General features: G+C 39.9%; 1 protein-coding gene across 1 annotated transcript in view; it reads right to left on the reverse strand.

Moving 5' to 3' along the window:
• Positions 1–23,340, reverse strand: part of LRCH3 (leucine rich repeats and calponin homology domain containing 3) — a gene marked incomplete in the record, with an annotated part of 799,481 nt that overhangs the window by 24,210 nt on the left and 751,931 nt on the right. Inside the window, 2 exon segments of the mRNA XM_053711931.1 lie at positions 20,943–21,020; positions 21,105–21,242. Of these exon segments, the coding sequence (XP_053567906.1) occupies positions 20,943–21,020; positions 21,105–21,242 (216 nt within the window).

A 23,340-nucleotide genomic window follows, 5' to 3' on the forward strand; every position in this document is an offset into this window, starting at 1 on the left:
AGGTCCACAAGTCCCTTGAAAATGTTAAGGGCCGACCCATTGTCAGTGGGATTGGGTCTCTTTTTGAGCACCTCTCCCAGTGGCTGGATATGGTGTTAAACCCCTTTGTTGAAGCTCTGCCTAGCTTTTTGAGAGACACTAAGCACTTGATGAATCTGATTAATGAACTTGAATGGAATAGTGATTTATATAGCTGGGTGACCATTGATGTCACTGCTCTATATTCCTCTTTCCCTCACGATAGAGGAATAGAGGCTATTACATTTTTCCTACAAGAGTGGTCTGACTTTTCTGAAGATTTTCAGGCCTTTGTGTTAAGAGTTATCCGCTTCCTTCTGACTCATAATTTGTTTGAGTTTGAGGGCACTTTCTATCTCCAGAGGCGTGGGACAGCTATGGGGGCCAAGTTTGCCCCCTCCTACGCCAACATGTACATGGGTTGGTGGGAGCTGTCCCACGTCTTTGGAGATAGAAATGCCTACAGGTCCCAGATCATTTTTTTCCATCGTTTTATTGACGATTTGATTTTTATCTGGAGTGGTAGTGAGATTGATGTGACAGAATTTATACAAAACATTAACTCTAACACTATAGGCCTCAAATTCACACATGAGCTTCAAAAGGTCAAGATAAATTTTCTAGACATAACTCTTAGTGGCAGTAAAGAAGGAAGAATTATTTCCAGCTTGTACAGAAAACCTATTTCTGGCAACTCCCTGCTACATGCAAGGAGCTGCCATCCCAGACATGTCCCCTATGCCATCGCTAAAGGCCAGCTCATCAGGGCAAAAAGAAATTGCACTGATGAAACAGAGGGCCAAGTTCAGATGAAAGAGGTCAATAAGCGCCTCCTGCAGAGAGGGTATCAACGTAAAACTGTGAATAGGGCCTATAATGATGTTTCCAAACTACATAGATCAGATCTACTTCAAGATAGATCTAAAACTTTAGAGACACATAAAGGTGTCACCTTTGTAACTGATTACAGTTCACAATATGTAGATGTATGTAGAATTGTGAAACACCATTTTAAAATGCTCATTGCGGATGAAAGACTATTAGGATGTGTTCAAGAAGGTGTGAGATGCTCCTATCGGAGGAACCGCACACTAGGCAATATATTGTCCCCTACGGTCTTTAAAAAAACCGCTATCTCAGGCTAGTTCGTGGCTCACCAGTAAAGGTTCTTACAGATGTGGAAGCTCCAGATGTGGGGCATGTGATTATTTGATCATATCTGATACCTTTAGGTCCTCTGTTACAGGGAAGGTATATGACGTTAACTTCTGTCTAAATTGTACCTCTACATATGTTGTGTACTGCATCACGTGTACCCGATGCAGTAAGCAATATGTGGGACTCACGACCAGGGATGTCAGATCAAGAATGAGAGAACATCTCTCTACCATACGTGTTGGTAAGGCGAGTACCCCGTTGGTAAATCACTTTGCCAAAGTACATAATAAAAGATCTTTCTTGTTTCTCCTGGCAACCTATAGACATGACCCCCTATCCCAAGAGAGGAGGGGATAGAGATTTGATATTGGGAAAAAGAGAGATGCTGTGGATCTTCAAACTATTGACTAGGGTCCCCCATGGACTTAACTCCGAATTTGACCTCATCAATCATTGGGAGTAGGGGTTAGATTGTCCTGAGTGGGGGGGTCCACAATGTCTCTTGCCCTTGAATATTTATGATGGTATCTGTGCTCACACTTCAACGTGTATGTGCACATTTGTACATACATATTCCTATATATTATTTTAGCCTTTGTACTTAGTGTGATAAACCAGTATACACTTCCTATGTCCTATTTTATGATCACAACTATGTTGTAGTTTATATCTCCAACAGGGTGCTCACTGGATCCTTATCCTCCCTCTATATGGGATAACACATTTAATTAAGGCCTGGATATATGATCCATCGGAGCTGACATTCTTCAGCTGTATGAGCAATACCCCCTTGTGGATGTGGCTACAATAAGAGGAGTCCATACAGGCCGGTTTAAATATTGGTTGCACACTCATAATATTACTATCTCTGTGTATCATTGTTATTTTACGTACCTTCTATGGACTCTTAGGAATTGTTATTTAACTAAATTCTATCTTCATCACCTTAATCCTAATACATATTCCTAATGCATGTATAATGGCTATAGTCATATGACACATTTACATCTGAACAGCATCGAATATCTTTTTTTTTTTTCTTTCTTTGACTATAATATCCATGGGTGTACATATAAGTTCATTGTGCATATTGCATTATTGTTCAATCCTTTTTTATTTTTTATCATTTGCATATATTATATAGTTGTTATAATGTGATCTCATTTCCACTGTTCTATATCCTTTGGTCCAGGGCTATGGCCAGTATCAGGCACCTTTAAATGTAATTAGCACTCTAAGAGGAGTGACTTGATTTTAAACTCCCCCTTGTTTTATTGACGTCACTTTAATCAATGTGTGTATAAAATTGCACCTGGAGTAGGCTCACCTATGCTATGATTACGGCTCACAGCCGAAACGCGTAAGCAAGCCTATCCCTTGGTGCTTATGTGTGCGCTCTGAATATGTATTTTCTACTTACTTATTGACCACCTGGTTTTTAAACTATTTTTTGAATAAAGGACTTTTATTTTTACATGAATACCCAGCCGTCCGCTTTTTTGCTCTCTATTTATGGTAAGGTTTTGCAATCCACACACATGGAACAGATAAGACATCTGCATCCTATGCATTGAAACACTAGAAAATGATTAAAATATAGGAAGGGGTCACAATTATTACTGTACCCAAAGATATAATGATACATTAGAGAAAATAAGAGAATGGAGTTTCCAAAGAAGCAGCCTTTGCCAATCAAAAACATCAAAAACTGATGGGAGACAGAGGTGGGAAGTTGGAGTGTAAGCTTCAAACAGAAAAATTGCAAATGGTGGCTTGATATTTATTCATTGGTCATGAATCATCTCCTGTTTCACGTGCTCTCACAAAAAAAGTGTAAATCCAAAACTACAATAAAACAAGAATAATTTTATATGTTTGAAATACTTAAATGCACCAAGTCCCGATTTTGTAACAATACGCTGTCTGTGCACATACAATTATTGTGCATGTGCAACAGAAAACTTTTTTTTAAAGAAATTTGCTTCATTCTATGATTTTCCCCTTTTAGTCAGTTTAACAAATTAACTGAAATCTGCATAAGAATTTTTTCTTCCCGATAAATGTCTTTCTTTCGGAAAGAGGAGAGTCCATAGGTGTCCATAACGAGGGATATATTTCTTGCCACTAGTCAAGAACCCTCACAAGAGCTTTAATCCATGTCTAAAGTCTTTAGTAGCCTGAAAATAGGATTTTAAGGCTCTGACTACATCCAAATTGTGAAGAAGACATTCCTTAGGGTTAGAAGGATTTGGGCACAGAGAAGGAACAACAATTTTCTGAAGACACTACCTTCGGTAGAAAATCATATTTAGTCCGCAGGAACGGTTTATCTTAATGAAAAATCAAGAAGAGGTGATCATTAGATAATTCAGAAACTCTTCTAGTGGAAGAAATGGCTGAAAGAAAGAGAATGCTCCATAACAATAACTTTAGATCCAAGGAGTGCATAGGTTCAAAGTGGGGACCTTGCAGAACGGAAAGAACAAGATTGAAATTCTAAGGGGGAGAAATGGGTCTAATAAAAGGGCAAATTCTCACTAAGGCTTGGACAAATGTCTAATCATCAGGTAATTTGGCCAGTTTTTTTATGAAACAAAACCAATAATGCAGAAATCTGACCCTTTAAAGAACTAGCCGATAATCCCTTATCTAGTCCATCAAGGAAACTGAAGAATTCTAGAGATTCTAAAAGATTTACAAGAGAAAACCTCCAGAAGAACAACAAAAGAAGTAAGCTTTCCAAATCTTATGATAAATTTTCTGTGTGACAGGCTTTCTATCTTGCAGTAAAGTAGAGATAACAAAATATGAGAAACCTCTGTTTTTAAGAACTAGTCTATCAACCTCCATGCCATCAAATTCAGAGATTTGAGATCTGGATGATACAATTGTCCTTGAGACAACAGATCTTTCCTTAGGGGTAGAGCCCATGGAGGAAGAGATGACATATGTGTTAGGTCTGCATACCAAGTTCTATGGGGCCACGCCGGAGCTATGAGAATTACAGAAGCCAATTCCTGTTTAATTCTTGCAATGACTCTTGGAAGAAGAACAAATGGAGGAAATAGGCCAGACAAAAGTTCCAAGGGAAAACTAGAGAATCTATCATGTGAGCCCTGGGGTCACTTCACCAAACCGGTAGTTTGCAGCTCAATTTGGACCCCATTAGAACTATTTCTGGAAGACACCACTTCAGGACTAATTGATCGAACACATACTGATGAAAAGACCATTCTCCTGGATGGACGGACTGACGGCTTAGGTAATCTGTCTTCCAATTGCTCACTCCTAGAATGTGAATGGCTGATAGACAGAGTAAACCACTGCACCCTAAGACAGAATGTAAGATACCTCAAGCATACCTAAGGGACTTTGAGTCCCTCCATGATGAATAATGCATGCCACGGCAGTGCCATTTTCTGACTGGAATCAAATTAATTTTTACTGTTTGAGAAGGGGCCAAGATTGAAGAGCCAAAGAATCGCATGAAGATCTAGGATGTTGATAAGGAACCTCGCCTCCAGAGGGGACCATACTCTCTGCGCCCTTCGAGACAGCACACCAACTCCTTAGACGTGCATCCGTAGTGACTACAGTCCAGGTATGCTGAAGAAAAGAAGCTCCAAAGGTCAAATAGGGACTTTCACTCTACCATGAGAGAGATTGTTTGACTGAAGAACTGAGTTCTATATGCTGGTCCAGATGGAGACAATTCTTTGACCACTGTTGAAGCAGGCACAATTGGAGAGGACGAAGATAAGGCGAGCAAAATGTACTGTGTCTGACGCTGCTACCATAAGAATCACTACTTTGATACATTGTGCTACAGATGGAGAATGAGCCATCTGTAGGGAAAGACAGGCAGTCTGAAGTATGGTTCTGCGAAGTTCAGTGAGAAATAAGTGCATTTGAATTATCACCCTCAGAAAGACCACCCTTGTGGTTGGTGATAACGAACTTTTGGGATCATTTATTTCCCATCCATGTTCCTGAAGAAAAGATACCATCCTATGGGTATGAGCAGTAGCCAGAGAAAGAGATGGAGCTTGGACCAAGATATTGTCCAAATAAGAAGCAACAGAGATTCATTAAGCTCTAATAACTGCTAAGAGAGCTCCGGAGGGGAGGGCCACAAATTGGTAATGCTTGTTGAGAAAAGCAAACCTTAAAGGGACAGTTCAAGTCCAAAAAAAACTCATTTTTCAAATAGGGCATGTAATTTTAAACAACTTTCCAATTTACTTTTATCAACAATTTTGCTTTGTTCTCTTTGTATTCTAGTTGAAAGCAAACCTAGGAAGGCACATATGATAATTTCTAAGCCCTTGAAGGCCGCCTCTATTTTATTTACTTTTCACAGCAGGGGAGAGCAAGCTCATGTAGGCCATATAGATAGCATTGTTATCACGGTCGTGGCTAGTGGCAGACACTGCACTAATTGGCTAAAATGCAAGTCCTTAGATAATAACTAAAAGTCATGTGATTAGGGGCGGTCGGAAGATACTTAGATACAAGTTAGTCACAGAAGTAAAAAGTGTATTAATATAACAGTCTTGGTTTTGCAAAACTGGGGAATGGGTAATAAAGGGATTATCTATCTTTTTAAACAACAAAAATTCTGGTGTTGACTGTCCCTTTAAACTGGAAATGATCCTTGTGAATTAGAATATGCAGATATTATCCTTTAAATCTATAGTTGTCATAAATTGACCCTCCTGAATTAGAGGTAAAATGTTATGGATCATTTCTATTTTCAAAGAGTGTACCGGAACAAATTTGTTCAAAGTTTTTAAGTCTAGAATAGGACAATAAGATTCTTCCTTCTTTGGGACAATGAAGAGGTTGGAGTAGAAACCCTGACTCTGTTGAGATATTGGAACAGGTTGGATCACTCCCCTATCCTCCGTCTTGAACACATTAAATATCTCTAGACGAAAGGAACAAAAATGATTTGTTTGTGCTTCCCTTAGATTTCTTTTCCTGTTTCCCATAGAAACAGGTTTTCATAATAGAATTCAATTCTGATCAAAAAAGCATCTTCCCTTCAAAAGGGACTGATAGCCTATTCTTAGAAACCATGCCAGCTCACCCGGATTTAAGCCTTAAAGCTCTCCTTAAAGTGAAGGTAAAGTTACAGAGTTAATTTTGCAGTATTGTATTTTTAAGCATATTTTTTGGAAAATAATAATTTAAATAATATTGGGCTTTGATTTTTCCCTACCGTTCCGTTTGAAACTCCTCCCATTAGCCATTTCCTGAGTTTTGATATTGTGAAGTATAGAGCAGTCCCACCCTGTAGCCAGAATCAAGGAACTTTTTCCTAAATTCACCTTCCAACCATGGGAGCGCAGAAAAGACATGGCGCCTGAACCAGAAAAATCGTCCAGATAAGGCACCACTGCAACACCCTGTAACCAAAGAACAGCCAAAAATGCTCCCAGAATCTTCGAAAAAATCCTGGGAGCCGTAGCAAGACCAAATGGAAAGGCCACAAACTGAAAATGTTTGTCTAGAAACGCAAATCTTAAAAACTTGTGATAATCCTTGTGGATAGGAAAATGCAAATACGCATCCTTTAAATCCACTGTGGTCATGAACTGAACCTCCTGAACTAAAGGAAGAATGGAACGAACAGTCTCCATCTTGAAAGACGGTACTCTGAGAAACTTGTTCACGCTCTTGAAATCTAGAATAGGACGGAATGTTCCCTCTCTTTTTGGAACTACTAACAGATTGGAATAAAAACCCAGACCCTGCTCCTGAAAAGGAACAGGAACTATTACTCCCATATCGGAAAGATCCTGGACACAACACAAGAACGCCTCTCTCTTTATCTGGTTTATAGATAACCTGGATAGAAGAAACCTGCCCCTGGGATAAGTCCTGAACTCTAGCTTGTAACCCTGGGATATGATGTTCACCACCCAGGGATCCGGAACATCCCAAACCTGAGCGAAAAAGAAAATCTGCCACCCACAAGATCCACTCCCGGATCGGGGGAAGACCCTTCATGCTGACTTTGAGTCAGTAACAGGCTTTATAAATTGCTTCCCCTTATTCCAGGAATGATTGGACTTCCAGGAAAACTTAGAATGCTCCTGCTTGGAAGAGGAAAGGGAAGGTTTAGCTGAGAAGTTCCGAAAAAAAATTACTTTGACGCTTTTGTATATGTCTTATCCTGAGGAAAAAATGACCCTTACCTCACCGTAATATCAGAAATAATCTCAACCAGACCTGGTCCAAACAAGGTCTTACCCTTGTAAGGAAAAGACAAAAGCTTAGTTTAGAAGAAACATCCGCAGACCAGGAATTTACCCATAAAACTCTGCAAGCTAAAACAGCAAAGCTAGAAATCTTTGCCAAACTGATAACTTAAAGAGAAGCATCGGAAATAAAGGAATTAGTCAATTTAAGTGTCTTAATCCTATCCTGAATCTCCTCAAGAGGAGTGTCTGACCGAATAGAATCAGACAACACATCAAACCAATAAGCTGCTGCGCTAGTGACAGTAGCAATACACACCGCAGGCAGCCATTGCAACCCCTGATGAACATACATCCTCTTAAAAAAAAAAAAAAAGCTTCAAGCTTCTTATCCGTAAGATCCTAAAGAACAACTATCCTCAATTGGAATGGTAGACCTCTTATCCAAAGTAGAAATAGCACCCTCAACCTTAGGCACTGTCTACCAAGACTCTTTAAGCAATAGAAAACAATTTTTTTATTTTTATTTTATTGGAGAAGGGGAAAAAGGAATCCCAGGCTTCTCCCACTCCCGTGCAACAATCTCTGAAGCACGATCAGGGACATAGAATGCCTCCACTGCGGAAGGAATAAGCTTGCTAGATTTCTTAGGAGTCATTACAACCATAGAATCAGAATCATCCAAAGTAGACAAAACCTCCTAAAGTAACAAAGAATGACACAACTTCAGCATCAGAAGAAGGAAATATATTTAGAGTCAGAGATCTCACCCTCAGACAATAAAGAAGAATCCTCTTCCTCAGACTTCTGAGAAGAGACATTAGAAAAAAATAATCCCTGAAATAGGGGTCTCCAAATTTTTAAATTTACTCTTACACTTCCCCTGCAACATAGGGAAAGCAGATAACGCTTCAGAAACTGCAGAAGATATATGAGAAGCCATATACTACAAAGAAAACTCCAGCTGGAGCATGAGAGGAAGCACAGGGTATAACATGCAGGCAGACAAGGGTAGGGATGCCTGAGAACAAGGTTGCACTTGAACAGCATCTTCCCTAGAAAAAAAAACATAATTTATGTAATAACTTACCTGATAAATTCATTTCTTTCATATTAGCAAGAGTCCATGAGCTAGTGATGTATGGGATATACATTCCTACCAGGAGGGGCAAAGTTTCCCAAACCTCAAAATGCCTATAAATACACCCCTCACCACACCCACAAATCAGTTTAACGCATAGCCAAGAAGTGGGGTGATAAGAAAAAAGTGTGAAAGCATAAAAAATAAGGAATTGGAATAATTGTGCTTTATACAAAAAAAATCATAACCACCACAAAAAGGGTGGGCCTCATGGACTCTTGCTAATATGAAAGAAATGAATTTATCAGGTAAGTTCTTACATAAATTATGTTTTCTTTCATGTAATTAGCAAGAGTCCATGAGCTAGTGACGTATGGGATAATGACTACCCAAGATGTGGATCTTCCACGCAAGAGTCACTAGAGAGGGAGGGATAAAATAAAGACAGCCAATCCCGCTGAAAATAATCCACACCCAAACTAAAGTTTAAATCTTATAATGAAAAAAACTGAAATTATAAGCAGAAGAATCAAACTGAAACAGCTGCCTGAAGTACTTTTCTACCAAAAACTGCTTCAGAAGAAGAAAACACATCAAAATGGTAGAATTTAGTAAAAGTATGCAAAGAAGACCAAGTTGCTGCTTTGCAAATCTGATCAACCGAAGCTTCATTCCTAAACGCCCAGGAAGTAGAAACTGACCTAGTAGAATGAGCTGTAATCCTTTGAGGCGGAGTTTTACCCGACTCGACATAAGCATGATGAATTGAAGATTTCAAACAAGATGCCAAAGAAATGGCAGAGGCCTTCTGACCTTTCCTAGAACCGGAAAAGATAACAAATAGACTAGAAGTCTTTCGGAAATTCTTAGTAGCTTCAACATAATATTTCAAAGCTCTAACAACATCCAAAGAATGCAACGATTTCTCCTTAGAATTCTTAGGATTAGGACATAATGAAGGAACCACAATTTCTCTACTAATGTTGTTGGAATTCACAACTTTAGGTAAAAATTCAAAAGAAGTTCGCAACACCGCCTTATCCTGATGAAAAATCAGAAAAGGAGACTCACAAGAAAGAGCAGATAATTCAGAAACTCTTCTGGCAGAAGAGATGGCCAAAAGGAACAAAACTTTCCAAGAAAGTAATTTAATGTCCAATGAATGCATAGGTTCAAACGGAGGAGCTTGAAGAGCCCCCAGAACCAAATTCAAACTCCAAGGAGGAGAAATTGACTTAATGACAGGTTTTATACGAACCAAAGCTTGTACAAAACAATGAATATCAGGAAGATTAGCAATCTTTCTGTGAAAAAGAACAGAAAGAGCAGAGCTTTGTCCTTTCAAGGAACTTGCAGACAAACCTTTATCCAAACCATCCTGAAGAAACTGTAAAATTCTCGGAATTCTAAAAGAATGCCAGGAAAAATGATGAGAAAGACACCAAGAAATATAAGTCTATACCTGGGATATGAACCGCAGAAACTAGACAGGAGCTGGATTCCGCCCATACCAGAATTCGAGATACTTCTTTCATGGCCAGAGGACTGTGAGTCCCTCCTTGATGATTGATGTATGCCACAGTTGTGACATTGTCTGTCTGAAAACAAATAAACGATTCTCTCTTTAGAAGAGGCCAAGACTGAAGAGCTCTGAAAATTGCACGGAGTTCCAAAATATTGATTGGTAATCTCACCTCCTGAGATTCCCAAACCCCTTGTGCTGTCAGAGACCCCCAAACAGCTCCCCAACCTGTCAGACTTGCATCTGTTGAAATTACAGTCCAGGTCGGAAGAACAAAAGAAGCCCCCTGAACTAAACGATGGTGATCTGTCCACCACGTCAGAGAGTGTCGTACAATTGGTTTTAAAGATATTAATTGAGATATCTTTGTGTAATCCCTGCACCATTGGTTCAGCAAACAGAGCTGAAGAGGTCGCATGTGAAAACGAGCAAAGGGGATCGCATCCGATGCAGCAGTCATAAGACCTAGAATTTCCATGCATAAGGCTACCGAAGGGAATGATTGTGATTGAAGGTTTCGACAAGCTGAGATCAATTTTAGACGTCTCTTGTCTGTCAGAGACAGAGTCATGGACACTGAATCTATCTGGAAACCTAAAAAGGTAACCCTTGTTTGAGGAATCAATGAACTTTTCGGTAAATTGATCCTCCAACCATGATCTTGAAGAAACCACACAAGTCGATTCGTATGAGATTCTGCTAAATGTGAAGACTGAGCAAGTACCAAGATATCGTCCAAATAAGGAAATACCACAATACCCTGTTCTCTGATTACAGACAGAAGGGCACCGAGAACCTTTGTAAAAATCCTTGGAGCTGTTGCTAGGCCAAACGGCAGAGCCACAAACCGGTAATGCTTGTCTAGGAAAGAGAATCTCAGAAACTGATAGTGATCTGGATGAATCGGAATATGCAGATATGCATCCTGTAAATCTATTGTGGACATATAATGCCCTTGCTGAACAAAAGGCAGAATAGTCCTTATAGTTACCATTTTGAATGTTGGTATCCTTACATAACGATTCAATATTTTTAGATCCAGAACTGGTCTGAAGGAATTCTCCTTCTTTGGTACAATGAAGAGATTTGAATAAAACCCCAGCCCCTGTTCCAGAACTGGAACTGGCATAATTACTCCAGCCAACTCTAGATCTGAAACACATTTCAGAAATGCTTGAGCCTTTGCTGGATTTACTGGGACACGGGAAAGAAAAAATCTCTTTGCAGGAGGCCTTATCTTGAAGTCAATTCTGTACCCTTCTGAAACAATGTGAATTGAATTGATCCAAATTTGTTTGAAAAAACGTAATCTGCCCCCTACCAGCTGGGCTGGAATGAGGGCCGCACCTTCATGTGGACTTGGGAGCTGGTTTTGGTTTTCTAAAAGGCTTGGACTTATTCCAGACTGGAGATGGTTTCCAAACTGATACCGCTCCTGAGGGCGAAGGATCAGGCTTTTGTTCCTTATTGTGACGAAAGGAACGAAAACGATTACTAGACCTAAATTTACCTTTAGATTTTTTATCCTGTGGTAAAAAAGTTCCTTTCCCTCCAGTAACAGTTGAGATAATAGAATCCAACTGAGAACCAAATAATTTATTACCCTGGAAAGAAAGGGAAAGCAAAGTTGACTTAGAAGACATATCAGCATTCCAAGTTTTAAGCCATAAAGCTCTTCTAGCTAAAATAGCTAGAGACATATACCTGACATCAACCCTAATGATATCAAAGATGGCATCACAAATAAAGTTATTAGCATGTTGAAGAAGATTAACAATGCTATGAGAGTTATGATCTGTTACTTGTTGCGCTAAAGCTTGTAACCAAAAAGTTGAAGCTGCAGCCACATCCGCTAAAGATATAGCAGGTCTAAGAAGATTACCTGAACATAAGTAAGCTTTTCTTAGAAAGGATTCAATCTTCCTATCTAAAGGATGCTTAAAGGAAGTACTATCTGCCGTAGGAATAGTAGTACGTTTAGCAAGAGTAGAGACAGCCCCATCAACCTTAGGGATTTTGTCCCAAAATTCTAATCAGTCAGACGGCACAGGATATAATTGCTTAAAACGTTTAGAAGGAGTAAATGAATTACCCAAATTATTCCATTCCCTGGAGATTACTTCAGAAATAGCATCAGGGACAGGAAAAACTTCTGAAATAACTACAGGAGATTTAAAAACCTTATTTAAACGTTTAGATTTAGTATCAAGAGGACCAGAATCCTCTATTTCTAATGCAATTAAGACCTCTTTAAGTAAAGAACGATTAAATTCCATTTTGAATAAATATGAAGATTTATCAGCATCAACCTCTGAGACAGAATCCTCTGAACCAGAGGAACCACCATCAGAATCAGAATGATGATGTTCATTTAAAAATTCATCTGAAAAATGAGAAGTTTTAAAAGACTTTTTACGTTTACTAGAAGGGGGAATAACAGACATAGCCTTCTTAATAGATTTAGAAACAAAATCTCTTATGTTAACAGGAACACTCTGAGTATTAGATGTTGATGGAACCACAACAGGTAATGTAACATTACTAAAGGAAATATTATCTGCATTAACAAGTTTGTCATGACATTCATTACAAACAACAGCTGGAGGAACAGATACCACAAGTTTACAACAGATACACTTAACTTTGGTAGATCCAGCACCAGGCAGCGTTTTTCCAGAAGTATCTTCTGACTCAGTGTCAATCTGGGACATCTTGCAATATGTAATAGAAAAAACAACATATAAAGCAAAATTGATCAAATTCCTTAAATGACAGTTTCAGGAATGGGAAAAAATGCCAGTGAACAAGCTTCTAGCAACCAGAAGCAATACATAATGAGACTTAAATAATGTGGAGACAAAAGTGACGCCCATATTTTTTAGCGCCAAAAAAGACGCCCACATTATTTGGCGCCAAAAATGACACCACATCCGGAACGCCGACACTTTTGGCGCAAAAAAACCGTCAAAAATGACGCAACTTCCGGCGACACGTATGACGCCGGAAATAGAAAAAACTTTTTGCGCCAAAAAAGTCCGCGCCAAGAATGACGCAATAAAATGAAGCATTTTCAGCCCCCGCGAGCCTAACAGCCCACAGGGAAAAAAAGTCAAATTTTAAGGTAAGAAAAAAATTGATTTATTCAAATGCATTATCTCAAATATGAAACTGACTGTCTGAAATAAGGAACGTTGAACATCCTGAGTCAAGGCAAATAAATGTTTGAATACATATATTTATAACTTTATACAAAAGTGCCCAACCATAGCTTAGAGTGTCACAGAAAATAAGACTTACCCCAGGACACTCATCTACATGTAGTAGAAAGCCAAACCAGTACTGAAACGAGAATCAGTAGAGGTAATGGTATATATAAGAGTATATCGTCGATCTGAAAAGGGAGGTAAGAGATGAATCTCTACGACCGATAACAGAGAACCTATGAAATAGACCCCGTAGAAGGAGATAATTGAATTCAAATAGGCAATACTCTCCTCACATCCCTCTGACATTCACTGCACGCTGAGAGGAAAACCCGGGCTCCAACCTGCTGCGGAGCGCATATCAACGTAGAATCTAGCACAAACTTACTTCACCACCTCCATAGGAGGCAAAGTTTGTAAAATTGATTTGTGGGTGTGGTGAGGGGTGTATTTATAGGCATTTTGAGGTTTGGGAAACTTTGCCCCTCCTGGTAGGAATGTATATCCCATACGTCACTAGCTCATGGACTCTTGCTAATTACATGAAAGAAATAGAGATTCAAAACTTTTATCTTTGTAATGCAATGTTCCATCAATACATGAGGAACAGAAAGAAATAGGAGGTTCCACATTAGCCCCCAACAGAATACAAATAACATTTTGCAGGGCCACTTAGTAAATCAAAACACAAAAAATAAATTACAAATAATACATTTATACAAAAGAAAAAAAGAAGCCTAAAAAACATTACTATCCCTTTAAAAAAGTAACGTTAACCCAGACATTTATAACAATAAACTTAAACTTTATAAAAGTAAAGTAAAATAAACATGGGCACCTCTACACCTCAGCCAGATTGCTGAAGTGCCTACCTGAACCTGCTGATCAAACGGAGAAAACATAGTAACACTCCGGACTGAAACCAGACTGCAGCAAAGAAACAGCCACTTGTACACAGCCCAGAGCTGCACTAAAATAAAACAAACACTTCCTGGTTTGAAAAAGTGCGCCAAAACTTTCCTCAGCAGGCTCCGCCCACCAAAACATCACAACACACCCAGACACTCATAACCTTACCCAGGGAAAAAAATGTTGCAAAAAAACCCATTAAACTGAAAATCGCATACAAAGTAATAAAAATATCAGGAGCTAGAACCTTGTCAATGCCCTGTAATATAGCCCCTCATCAGAAAAACTGAATTAACCGTTTAAGTGCAAATATTAGAATCTAATATAATATAGCACTTACCATAAAAGTAACTGCCCTGCAGCAGGCAGCTCACAAAGTTTAAGAGGCACCCTCCTCCTATGGACCTGTGAAAAATAAAAAGACTGTGCCAACGTAAAAAACAGAATTTATGTTTACCTGATAAATTACTTTCTCCAACGGTGTGTCTGGTCCACGGCGTCATCCTTACTTGTGGGATATTCTCTTCCCCAACAGGAAATGGCAAAGAGCCCAGCAAAGCTGGTCACATGATTCCTCCTAGGCTCCGCCTTCCCCAGTCATTCGACCGACGTAAAGGAGGAATATTTGCATAGGAGAAACCATATGATACCGTGGTGACTGTAGTTAAAGAAAATAAATGATCAGACCTGATTAAAAAAACCAGGGCGGGCCGTGGACCGGACACACCGTTGGAGAAAGTAATTTATCAGGTAAACATAAATTCTGTTTTCTCCAACATAGGTGTGTCCGGTCCACGGCGTCATCCTTACTTGTGGGAACCAATACCAAAGCTTTAGGACACGGATGAAGGGAGGGAGCAAATCAGGTCACCTAGATGGAAGGCACCACGGCTTGCAAAACCTTTCTCCCAAAAATAGCCTCAGAAGAAGCAAAAGTATCAAATTTGTAAAATTTAGTAAAAGTGTGCAGTGAAGACCAAGTCGCTGCCTTACATATCTGATCAACAGAAGCCTCGTTCTTGAATGCCCATGTGGAAGCCACAGCCCTAGTGGAATGAGCTGTGATTCTTTCAGGAGGCTGCCGTCCGGCAGTCTCGTAAGCCAATCTGATGATGCTTTTAATCCAAAAAGAGAGAGAGGTAGAAGTTGCTTTTTGACCTCTCCTTTAACCAGAATAAACAACAAACAAGGAAGATGTTTGTCTAAAATCCTTTGTAGCATCTAAATAGAATTTTAGAGCACGAACAACATCCAAATTGTGCAACAAACGTTCCTTCTTTGAAACTGGATTCGGACACAAAGAAGGCACGACTATCTCCTGGTTAATGTTTTTGTTAGAAACAACTTTCGGAAGAAAACCAGGTTTAGTACGTAAAACTACCTTATCTGCATGGAACACCAGATAAGGAGGAGAACACTGCAGAGCAGATAATTCTGAAACTCTTCTAGCAGAAGAAATTGCAACCAAAAACAAAACTTTCCAAGATAATAACTTAATATCAACGGAATGTAAGGGTTCAAACGGAACCCCCTGAAGAACTGAAAGAACTAAATTGAGACTCCAAGGAGGAGTCAAAGGTTTGTAAACAGGCTTGAGTCTAACCAGAGCCTGAACAAAGGCTTGAACATCTGGCACAGCTGCCAGCTTTTTGTGAAGTAACACAGACAAGGCAGAAATCTGTCCCTTCAAGGAACTTGCAGATAATCCTTTCTCCAAACCTTCTTGAAGAAAGGATAGAATCTTAGGAATTTTTACCTTGTCCCAAGGGAATCCTTTAGATTCACACCAACAGATATATTTTTTCCATATTTTGTGGTAAATTTTTCTAGTTACAGGCTTTCTGGCCTGAACAAGAGTATCAATGACAGAATCTGAGAACCCTCGCTTTGATAAGATCAAGCGTTCAATCTCCAAGCAGTCAGTTGGAGTGAGACCAGATTCGGATGTTCGAACGGACCTTGAACAAGAAGGTCTCGTCTCAAAGGTAGCTTCCATGGTGGAGCCGATGACATATTCACCAGGTCTGCATACCAAGTCCTGCGTGGCCACGCAGGAGCTATCAAGATCACCGATGCCCTCTCCTGATTGATCCTGGCTACCAGCCTGGGGATGAGAGGAAACGGCGGGAATACATAAGCTAGTTTGAAGGTCCAAGGTGCTACTAGTGCATCTACTAGAGTCGCCTTGGGATCCCTGGATCTGGACCCGTAGCAAGGAACCTTGCAGTTCTGACGAGAGGCCATCAGATCCATGTCTGGAATGCCCCACAATTGAGTAATTTGGGCAAAGATTTCCGGATGGAGTTCCCACTCCCCCGGATGAAATGTCTGACGACTCAGAAAATCCGCTTCCCAATTTTCCACTCCTGGGATGTGGATTGCAGACAAGTGGCAGGAGTGAGTCTCCGCCCATTGAATGATTTTGGTCACTTCTTCCATCGCCAGGGAACTCCATGTTCCCCCCTGATGGTTGATGTACGCAACAGTCGTCATGTTGTCTGATTGAAACCGTATGAACTTGGCCTTTGCTAGCTGAGGCCAAGCCTTGAGAGCATTGAATATCGCTCTCAGTTCCAGAATATTTATCGGGAGAAGAGATTCTTCCCGAGACCAAAGACCCTGAGCTTTCAGGGGTCCCCAGACCGCGCCCCAGCCCACCAGACTGGCGTCGGTCGTGACAATGACCCACTCTGGTCTGCGGAAGCTCATCCCCTGTGACAGGTTGTCCAGGGACAGCCACCAACGGAGTGAATCTCTGGTCCTCTGATCTACTTGTATCGTCGGAGACAAGTCTGTATAGTCCCCATTCCACTGACTGAGCATGCACAGTTGTAATGGTCTTAGATGAATTCGCGCAAAAGGAACTATGTCCATTGCCGCTACCATCAAACCTATTACTTCCATGCACTGCGCTATGGAAGGAAGAGGAACAGAATGAAGTATTTGACAAGAGTTTAGAAGTTTTGATTTTCTGGCCTCTGTCAGAAAAATCCTCATTTCTAAGGAGTCTATTATTGTTCCCAAGAAGGGAACCCTTGTTGACGGAGATAGAGAACTTTTTTCTACGTTCACTTTCCACCCGTGAGATCTGAGAAAGGCCAGGACAATGTCCGTGTGAGCCTTTGCTTGAGGAAGGGACGACGCTTGAATCAGAATGTCGTCCAAGTAAGGTACTACTGCAATGCCCCTTGGTCTTAGCACCGCTAGAAGGGACCCTAGTACCTTTGTGAAAATTCTTGGAGCAGTGGCTAATCCGAACGGAAGTGCCACAAACTGGTAATGCTTGTCCAGGAATGCGAACCTTAGGAACCGATGATGTTCCTTGTGGATAGGAATATGTAGATATGCATCCTTTATATCCACCGTGGTCATGAATTGACCTTCCTGGATGGAAGGAAGAATTGTTCGAATGGTTTCCATTTTGAACGATGGAACCTTGAGAAACTTGTTTAGGATCTTGAGATCTAAGATTGGTCTGAATGTTCCCTCTTTTTTGGGAACTACGAACAGATTGGAGTAGAACCCCATCCCTTGTTCTCCTAATGGAACAGGATGAATCACTCCCATTTTTAACAGGTCTTCTACACAATGTAAGAATGCCTGTTTTTTTATGTGGTCTGAAGACAATTGAGACCTGTGGAACCTCCCCCTTGGGGGAAGCCCCTTGAATTCCAGAAGATAACCTTGGGAGACTATTTCTAGTGCCCAAGGATCCAGAACATCTCTTGCCCAAGCCTGAGCGAAGAGAGAGAGTCTGCCCCCCACCAGATCCGGTCCCGGATCGGGGGCCAACATCTCATGCTGTCTTGGTAGCAGTGGCAGGTTTCTTGGCCTGCTTTCCTTTGTTCCAGCCTTGCATTGGTCTCCAGGCTGGCTTGGCTTGAGAAGTATTACCCTCTTGCTTAGAGGACGTAGCACTTGGGGCTGGTCCGTTTCTGCGAAAGGGACGAAAATTAGGTTTATTTTTGGCCTTGAAAGACCTATCCTGAGGAAGGGCGTGGCCCTTGCCCCCAGTGATATCAGAGATAATCTCTTTCAAGTCAGGGCCAAACAGCGTTTTCCCATTGAAAGGAATGATAAGCAATTTGTTCTTGGAAGACGCATCCGCTGACCAAGATTTTAGCCAAAGCGCTCTGCGCGCCACAATAGCAAAACCAGAATTTTTCGCCGCTAACCTAGCCAATTGCAAAGTGGCATCTAGGGTGAAAGAATTAGCCAATTTGAGAGCATGAATTCTGTCCATAATCTCCTCATAAGAAGAAGAATTATTATTGAGCGCCTTTTCTAGTTCATCGAACCAGAAACACGCTGCTGTAGTGACAGGAACAATGCATGAAATTGGTTGTAGAAGGTAACCTTGCTGAACAAACATCTTTTTAAGCAAACCTTCTAATTTTTTATCCATAGGATCTTTGAAAGCACAACTATCCTCTATGGGTATAGTGGTGCGTTTGTTTAGAGTAGAAACCGCCCCCTCGACCTTGGGGACTGTCTGCCATAAGTCCTTTCTGGGGTCGACCATAGGAAACAATTTTTTAAATATGGGGGGAGGGACGAAAGGTATACCGGGCCTTTCCCATTCTTTATTTACAATGTCCGCCACCCGCTTGGGTATAGGAAAAGCTTCGGGGGGCCCCGGGACCTCTAGGAACTTGTCCATTTTACATAGTTTCTCTGGAATGACCAAATTCTCACAATCATCCAGAGTAGATAACACCTCCTTAAGCAGAGCGCGGAGATGTTCCAATTTAAATTTAAATGTAATCACATCAGGTTCAGCTTGTTGAGAAATTTTCCCTGAATCTGAAATTTCTCCCTCAGACAAAACCTCCCTGGCCCCCTCAGACTGGTGTAGGGGTACTTCAGAACCAATATCATCAGCGTCCTCATGCTCTTCAGTATTTTCTAAAACAGAGCAGTCGCGCTTTCGCAGATAAGTGGGCATTTTGGCTAAAATGTTTTTGATAGAATTATCCATTACAGCCGTTAATTGTTGCATAGTAAGGAGTATTGGCGCACTAGATGTACTAGGGGCCTCCTGTGTGGGCAAGACAGGTGTAGACGAAGGAGGGGATGATGCAGTACCATGCTTACTCCCCTCACTTGAGGAATCATCTTGGGCATCATTTTCTCTAAATTTTGTGTCACATAAATCACATCTATTTAAATGAGAAGGAACCTTGGCTTCCCCACATTCAGAACACAGTCTATCTGGTAGTTCAGACATGTTAAACAGGCATAAACTTGATAACAAAGTACAAAAAACGTTTTAAAATAAACCGTTACTGTCACTTTAAATTTTAAACTGAACACACTTTATTACTGCAATTGTGAAAAAGTATGAAGGAATTGTTCAAAATTCACCAAAATTTCACCACAGTGTCTTAAAGCCTTAAAAGTATTGCACACCAAATTTGGAAGCTTTAACCCTTAAAATAACGGAACCGGAGCCGTTTTTATATTTAACCCCTTTACAGTCCCTGGTATCTGCTTTGCTGAGACCCACCAAGCCCAACGGGGAATACGATACCAAATGACGCCTTCAGAAAGTCTTTTCTATGTATCAGAGCTCCTCACACATGCATCTGCATGTCATGCTTCTCAAAAACAAGTGCGCAATAGAGGCGCGAAAATGAGACTCTGCCTATGATTAGGGAAAGCCCCTAGAGCATAAGGTGTCCAATACAGTGCCTGCCGGTTATTTTTACATAATTCCCAAGATTAAAATAATTCCTCAAGGCTATGGAGTATAAAATATGCTTATATATAAATCGATTTAGCCCAGAAAATGTCTACAGTCTTAAAAGCCCTTGTGAAGCCCTTTTTTTTTTCTTTCTGTAATAAAAATGGCTTACCGGATCCCATAGGGAAAATGACAGCTTCCAGCATTACATCGTCTTGTTAGAATGTGTCATACCTCAAGCAGCAAAAGTCTGCTCACTGTTCCCCCAACTGAAGTTAATTCCTCTCAACAGTCCTGTGTGGAAACAGCCATCGATTTTAGTAACGGTTGCTAAAATCATTTTCCTCTTACAAACAGAAATCTTCATCTCTTTTCTGTTTCAGAGTAAATAGTACATACCAGCACTATTTTAAAATAAACTCTTGATTGAATAATAAAAACTACAGTTAAACACTAAAAAACTCTAAGCCATCTCCGTGGAGATGTTGCCTGTACAACGGCAAAGAGAATGACTGGGGAAGGCGGAGCCTAGGAGGGATCATGTGACCAGCTTTGCTGGGCTCTTTGCCATTTCCTGTTGGGGAAGAGAATATCCCACAAGTAAGGATGACGCCGTGGACCGGACACACCTATGTTGGAGAAACAGGCTTTATGACAAGGGCAGCAATAAATCAATTGGGAGGCACAGAGGGAATTATACCCCACAAGTTCCCAAATGCTTAAAAGCCACCAATGCTCTACTGAAGAGACTGAAATGGACTACAGCTAAACCCTTAGCAAAGATCAGAACATCTTGTCCTGCTTTGAAAATAAACTCTTGATTGTAGAATCTTACAGACACCTAACTTTACCACCTCCTTGCAACTACTACAGGCAAAGAGAATGACTAGGGGTTGTGGGTAAGGGGAGTGGTATTTAACAGTTTTTTCTGTGGTGCTCTTTGCCGTCTCCTGCTGGTCAGGAGAGATATTCCCACTAGTAATTGATGATTCCGTGGACTCACCATATCTTAGGAAAGAAATATATATTGTTTTATGCCTATGCTATGTATATGCATACTGAAGAGACAGGGATGGAAGTAGAACAAAGAATAGTAAAAATCCTTCTAAGAACAAGTTAGTTTTAGAGGCTGCTTAGAACAGGTGTTTGGGAATATAACATTTACCTGAGGTACACCAATTTTTCTGCAAGCTTCCAAGAAGTTCTCCACATTCCGTCTGCATTTTGCCATTGTGAGCTTGGGCTGTGAAGATAAAGTTAATGTTATGTTTTCTTTTTTTTTTATTAAGATTATGTGCTGTCATTATAACCTCTGTTTTATACTTACAACAGCTGGAGAGGGGACATGGATACTAGATACTGATCTAGGTCGTACATGATTTGCTAAGTGACACAAGACCACTCCATCTGTAAGGGCAGCTCCCAAATCATTGGGTAAGGATACCTTTAACCGCAGCTCAATGTTCTAAAAAAATAAAAATGAACACTTCTTACAATAAAGAAAAAAAAATGGATGAGAAGCCATAAAACAGACAAAACTATTAAACTAACCTTTATAGTGGTTGTCATAAATTTCAAACATCTTAAATAGATGTGCATAAGACTGTTCATAAGATTTATACTTGCCAACAAATAAATTACTTCACACTCAAATTATATAGTCATATTCATGACATGTGCCGTGTTCCTGCTTGGAGTAGTTTTTAGTTCCACAAAACCCCCTATATAATCCACTGTCCAACATGTAGGAGTTAGTTCAAGCATACCCAAATTAGGATATAGTTTATATTTACACACAAATATATATATATATATATATATATATATATATATATATATATATACACACATACATACATACATACACACACATACATACACACACATAAACAGGTAAAGGCTTTTTAAATTTAAACACATTATTATGATCACATAAAGCAGTGTCTCATAAATGGGCTTCACAAAAAAATTATTTTGAGAAAGTTAACCCTTCATTCTGTCCTCAGAATGTTTAAAGGTGCTTAAGAACAGAGAGTTTAAACTGCTTTCCAATTTACTTCTATTATCAAATTTGCTTGATTCTCTTTAGTATCCTTTGTTGAAGGAGCAGTAATGCACTACTGGGAACTAGTTATAGGGATATGAAACCCAAAATTTTTCTTCCATGATTCAGATAGAGCATGCGATTTTAAACAACGTTGACATTTATTTCTATTATCAATTTTCTTTGTTTTCTTGGTATCTTTTGTTGAAAAGCAGGGAGAGAAGCTTAGGAGCCGGCCCATTTCTGGAGCACTATATGGCAGCAGTTTTGCAAGAATGTTTTCCATTTAAAAGAGCACTAGATGGCAGCACTATTTCCTGCCATGTAGTGCTCCAGTTGCCTACCTAGGTATCTCTTCAACACAGAATATCATGGGAACAAAGCAAATTTGATAACAAAAGTACTTTTTTAAAAACTTTTTAAAAATTGTATGCTCTATCTGGAAAAAAAAACATTTTTGTGTTTCATATCCCTTTAAACACATCGAGTGTGCCAATAAAAAGAGGCATTTTGTGAGTGGCCCAGCAGTGAAACAGTTAATTAGGGAAACACCCTGCAGTTAGCAAACACTGCACAATGCAGATAGCAAGGTATAGTTTCCGTATTAACTGTTTAACTGCTGGGCTACTCACAAAATATGAGCTTAGAGGGAACACTGGTTTCAAGCCCCTTTTGCATTCTGAGAACAGAATGAAAGGGTAACTTTCTCAAAATAAATTTTCTGGGAATTGAAGGGACAAGAAACCCAAAAGTTTTCTTTCATGATCCAGATAGAGCACACAATTTTAAACAACTTTCCGATGTACACGGACTTTAAAATTTGCTTTGATCTCTTGGTAGGCTTTGTTGCGGGATCATTAATGCACTACCCAAAGATAACTGAACACATCAGGTAAGACAATGACAAGAGACATATATGTGCAGCCACCAATCAACAGCTACCTCCCGGTAGTTTACTGCGCCTCCTAAGCCTGCCTAGGTATTCTTTTCAACAAAGGATACCAAGAGAACTCAGCAAATTAAATAATAGAAGTACATTGGAAAGTTATCCTGAACCATGAAAGAATAATTTTGGGTTTCATGTACCTTTAAGGGAAATTAAACTTACAACATGCATCAACAATTAAATACTGCTTTGCAAAATAAATATTTTAGATTCAAACACTTTAGCACAATTTATAAAGTTCCTTTTGCTGTGGTGAATTAGGGACATATGTAGATGAGCTTGTGCTGTAAGCTAACCAATCACTGTAGATTTGTTTTAAGGCTCAGGAAAATTTCACTATACTTCAAGCCATTATATAAAAAAATAAAATAAAAAAATAATGCTCTAACTTGCTAGAGTATGCTATTTTAAGACTAGTGACCCTGCATCTCGGGAACCACAGAGCACTTAAAAAACGTTATGCTTACAAGATTAATTAATTTCTTTCATGGTGGTGAGAGAACATGATCTATTACTCCTGAGAATTACCTTTCCTGACCACTAGAGGGAGGCAAAGATCCCCAAACCACAAAA

The sequence above is a fragment of the Bombina bombina genome, chromosome 4 (assembly GCF_027579735.1).
Source record: "Bombina bombina isolate aBomBom1 chromosome 4, aBomBom1.pri, whole genome shotgun sequence".
Taxonomy (NCBI): domain Eukaryota; kingdom Metazoa; phylum Chordata; class Amphibia; order Anura; family Bombinatoridae; genus Bombina; species Bombina bombina.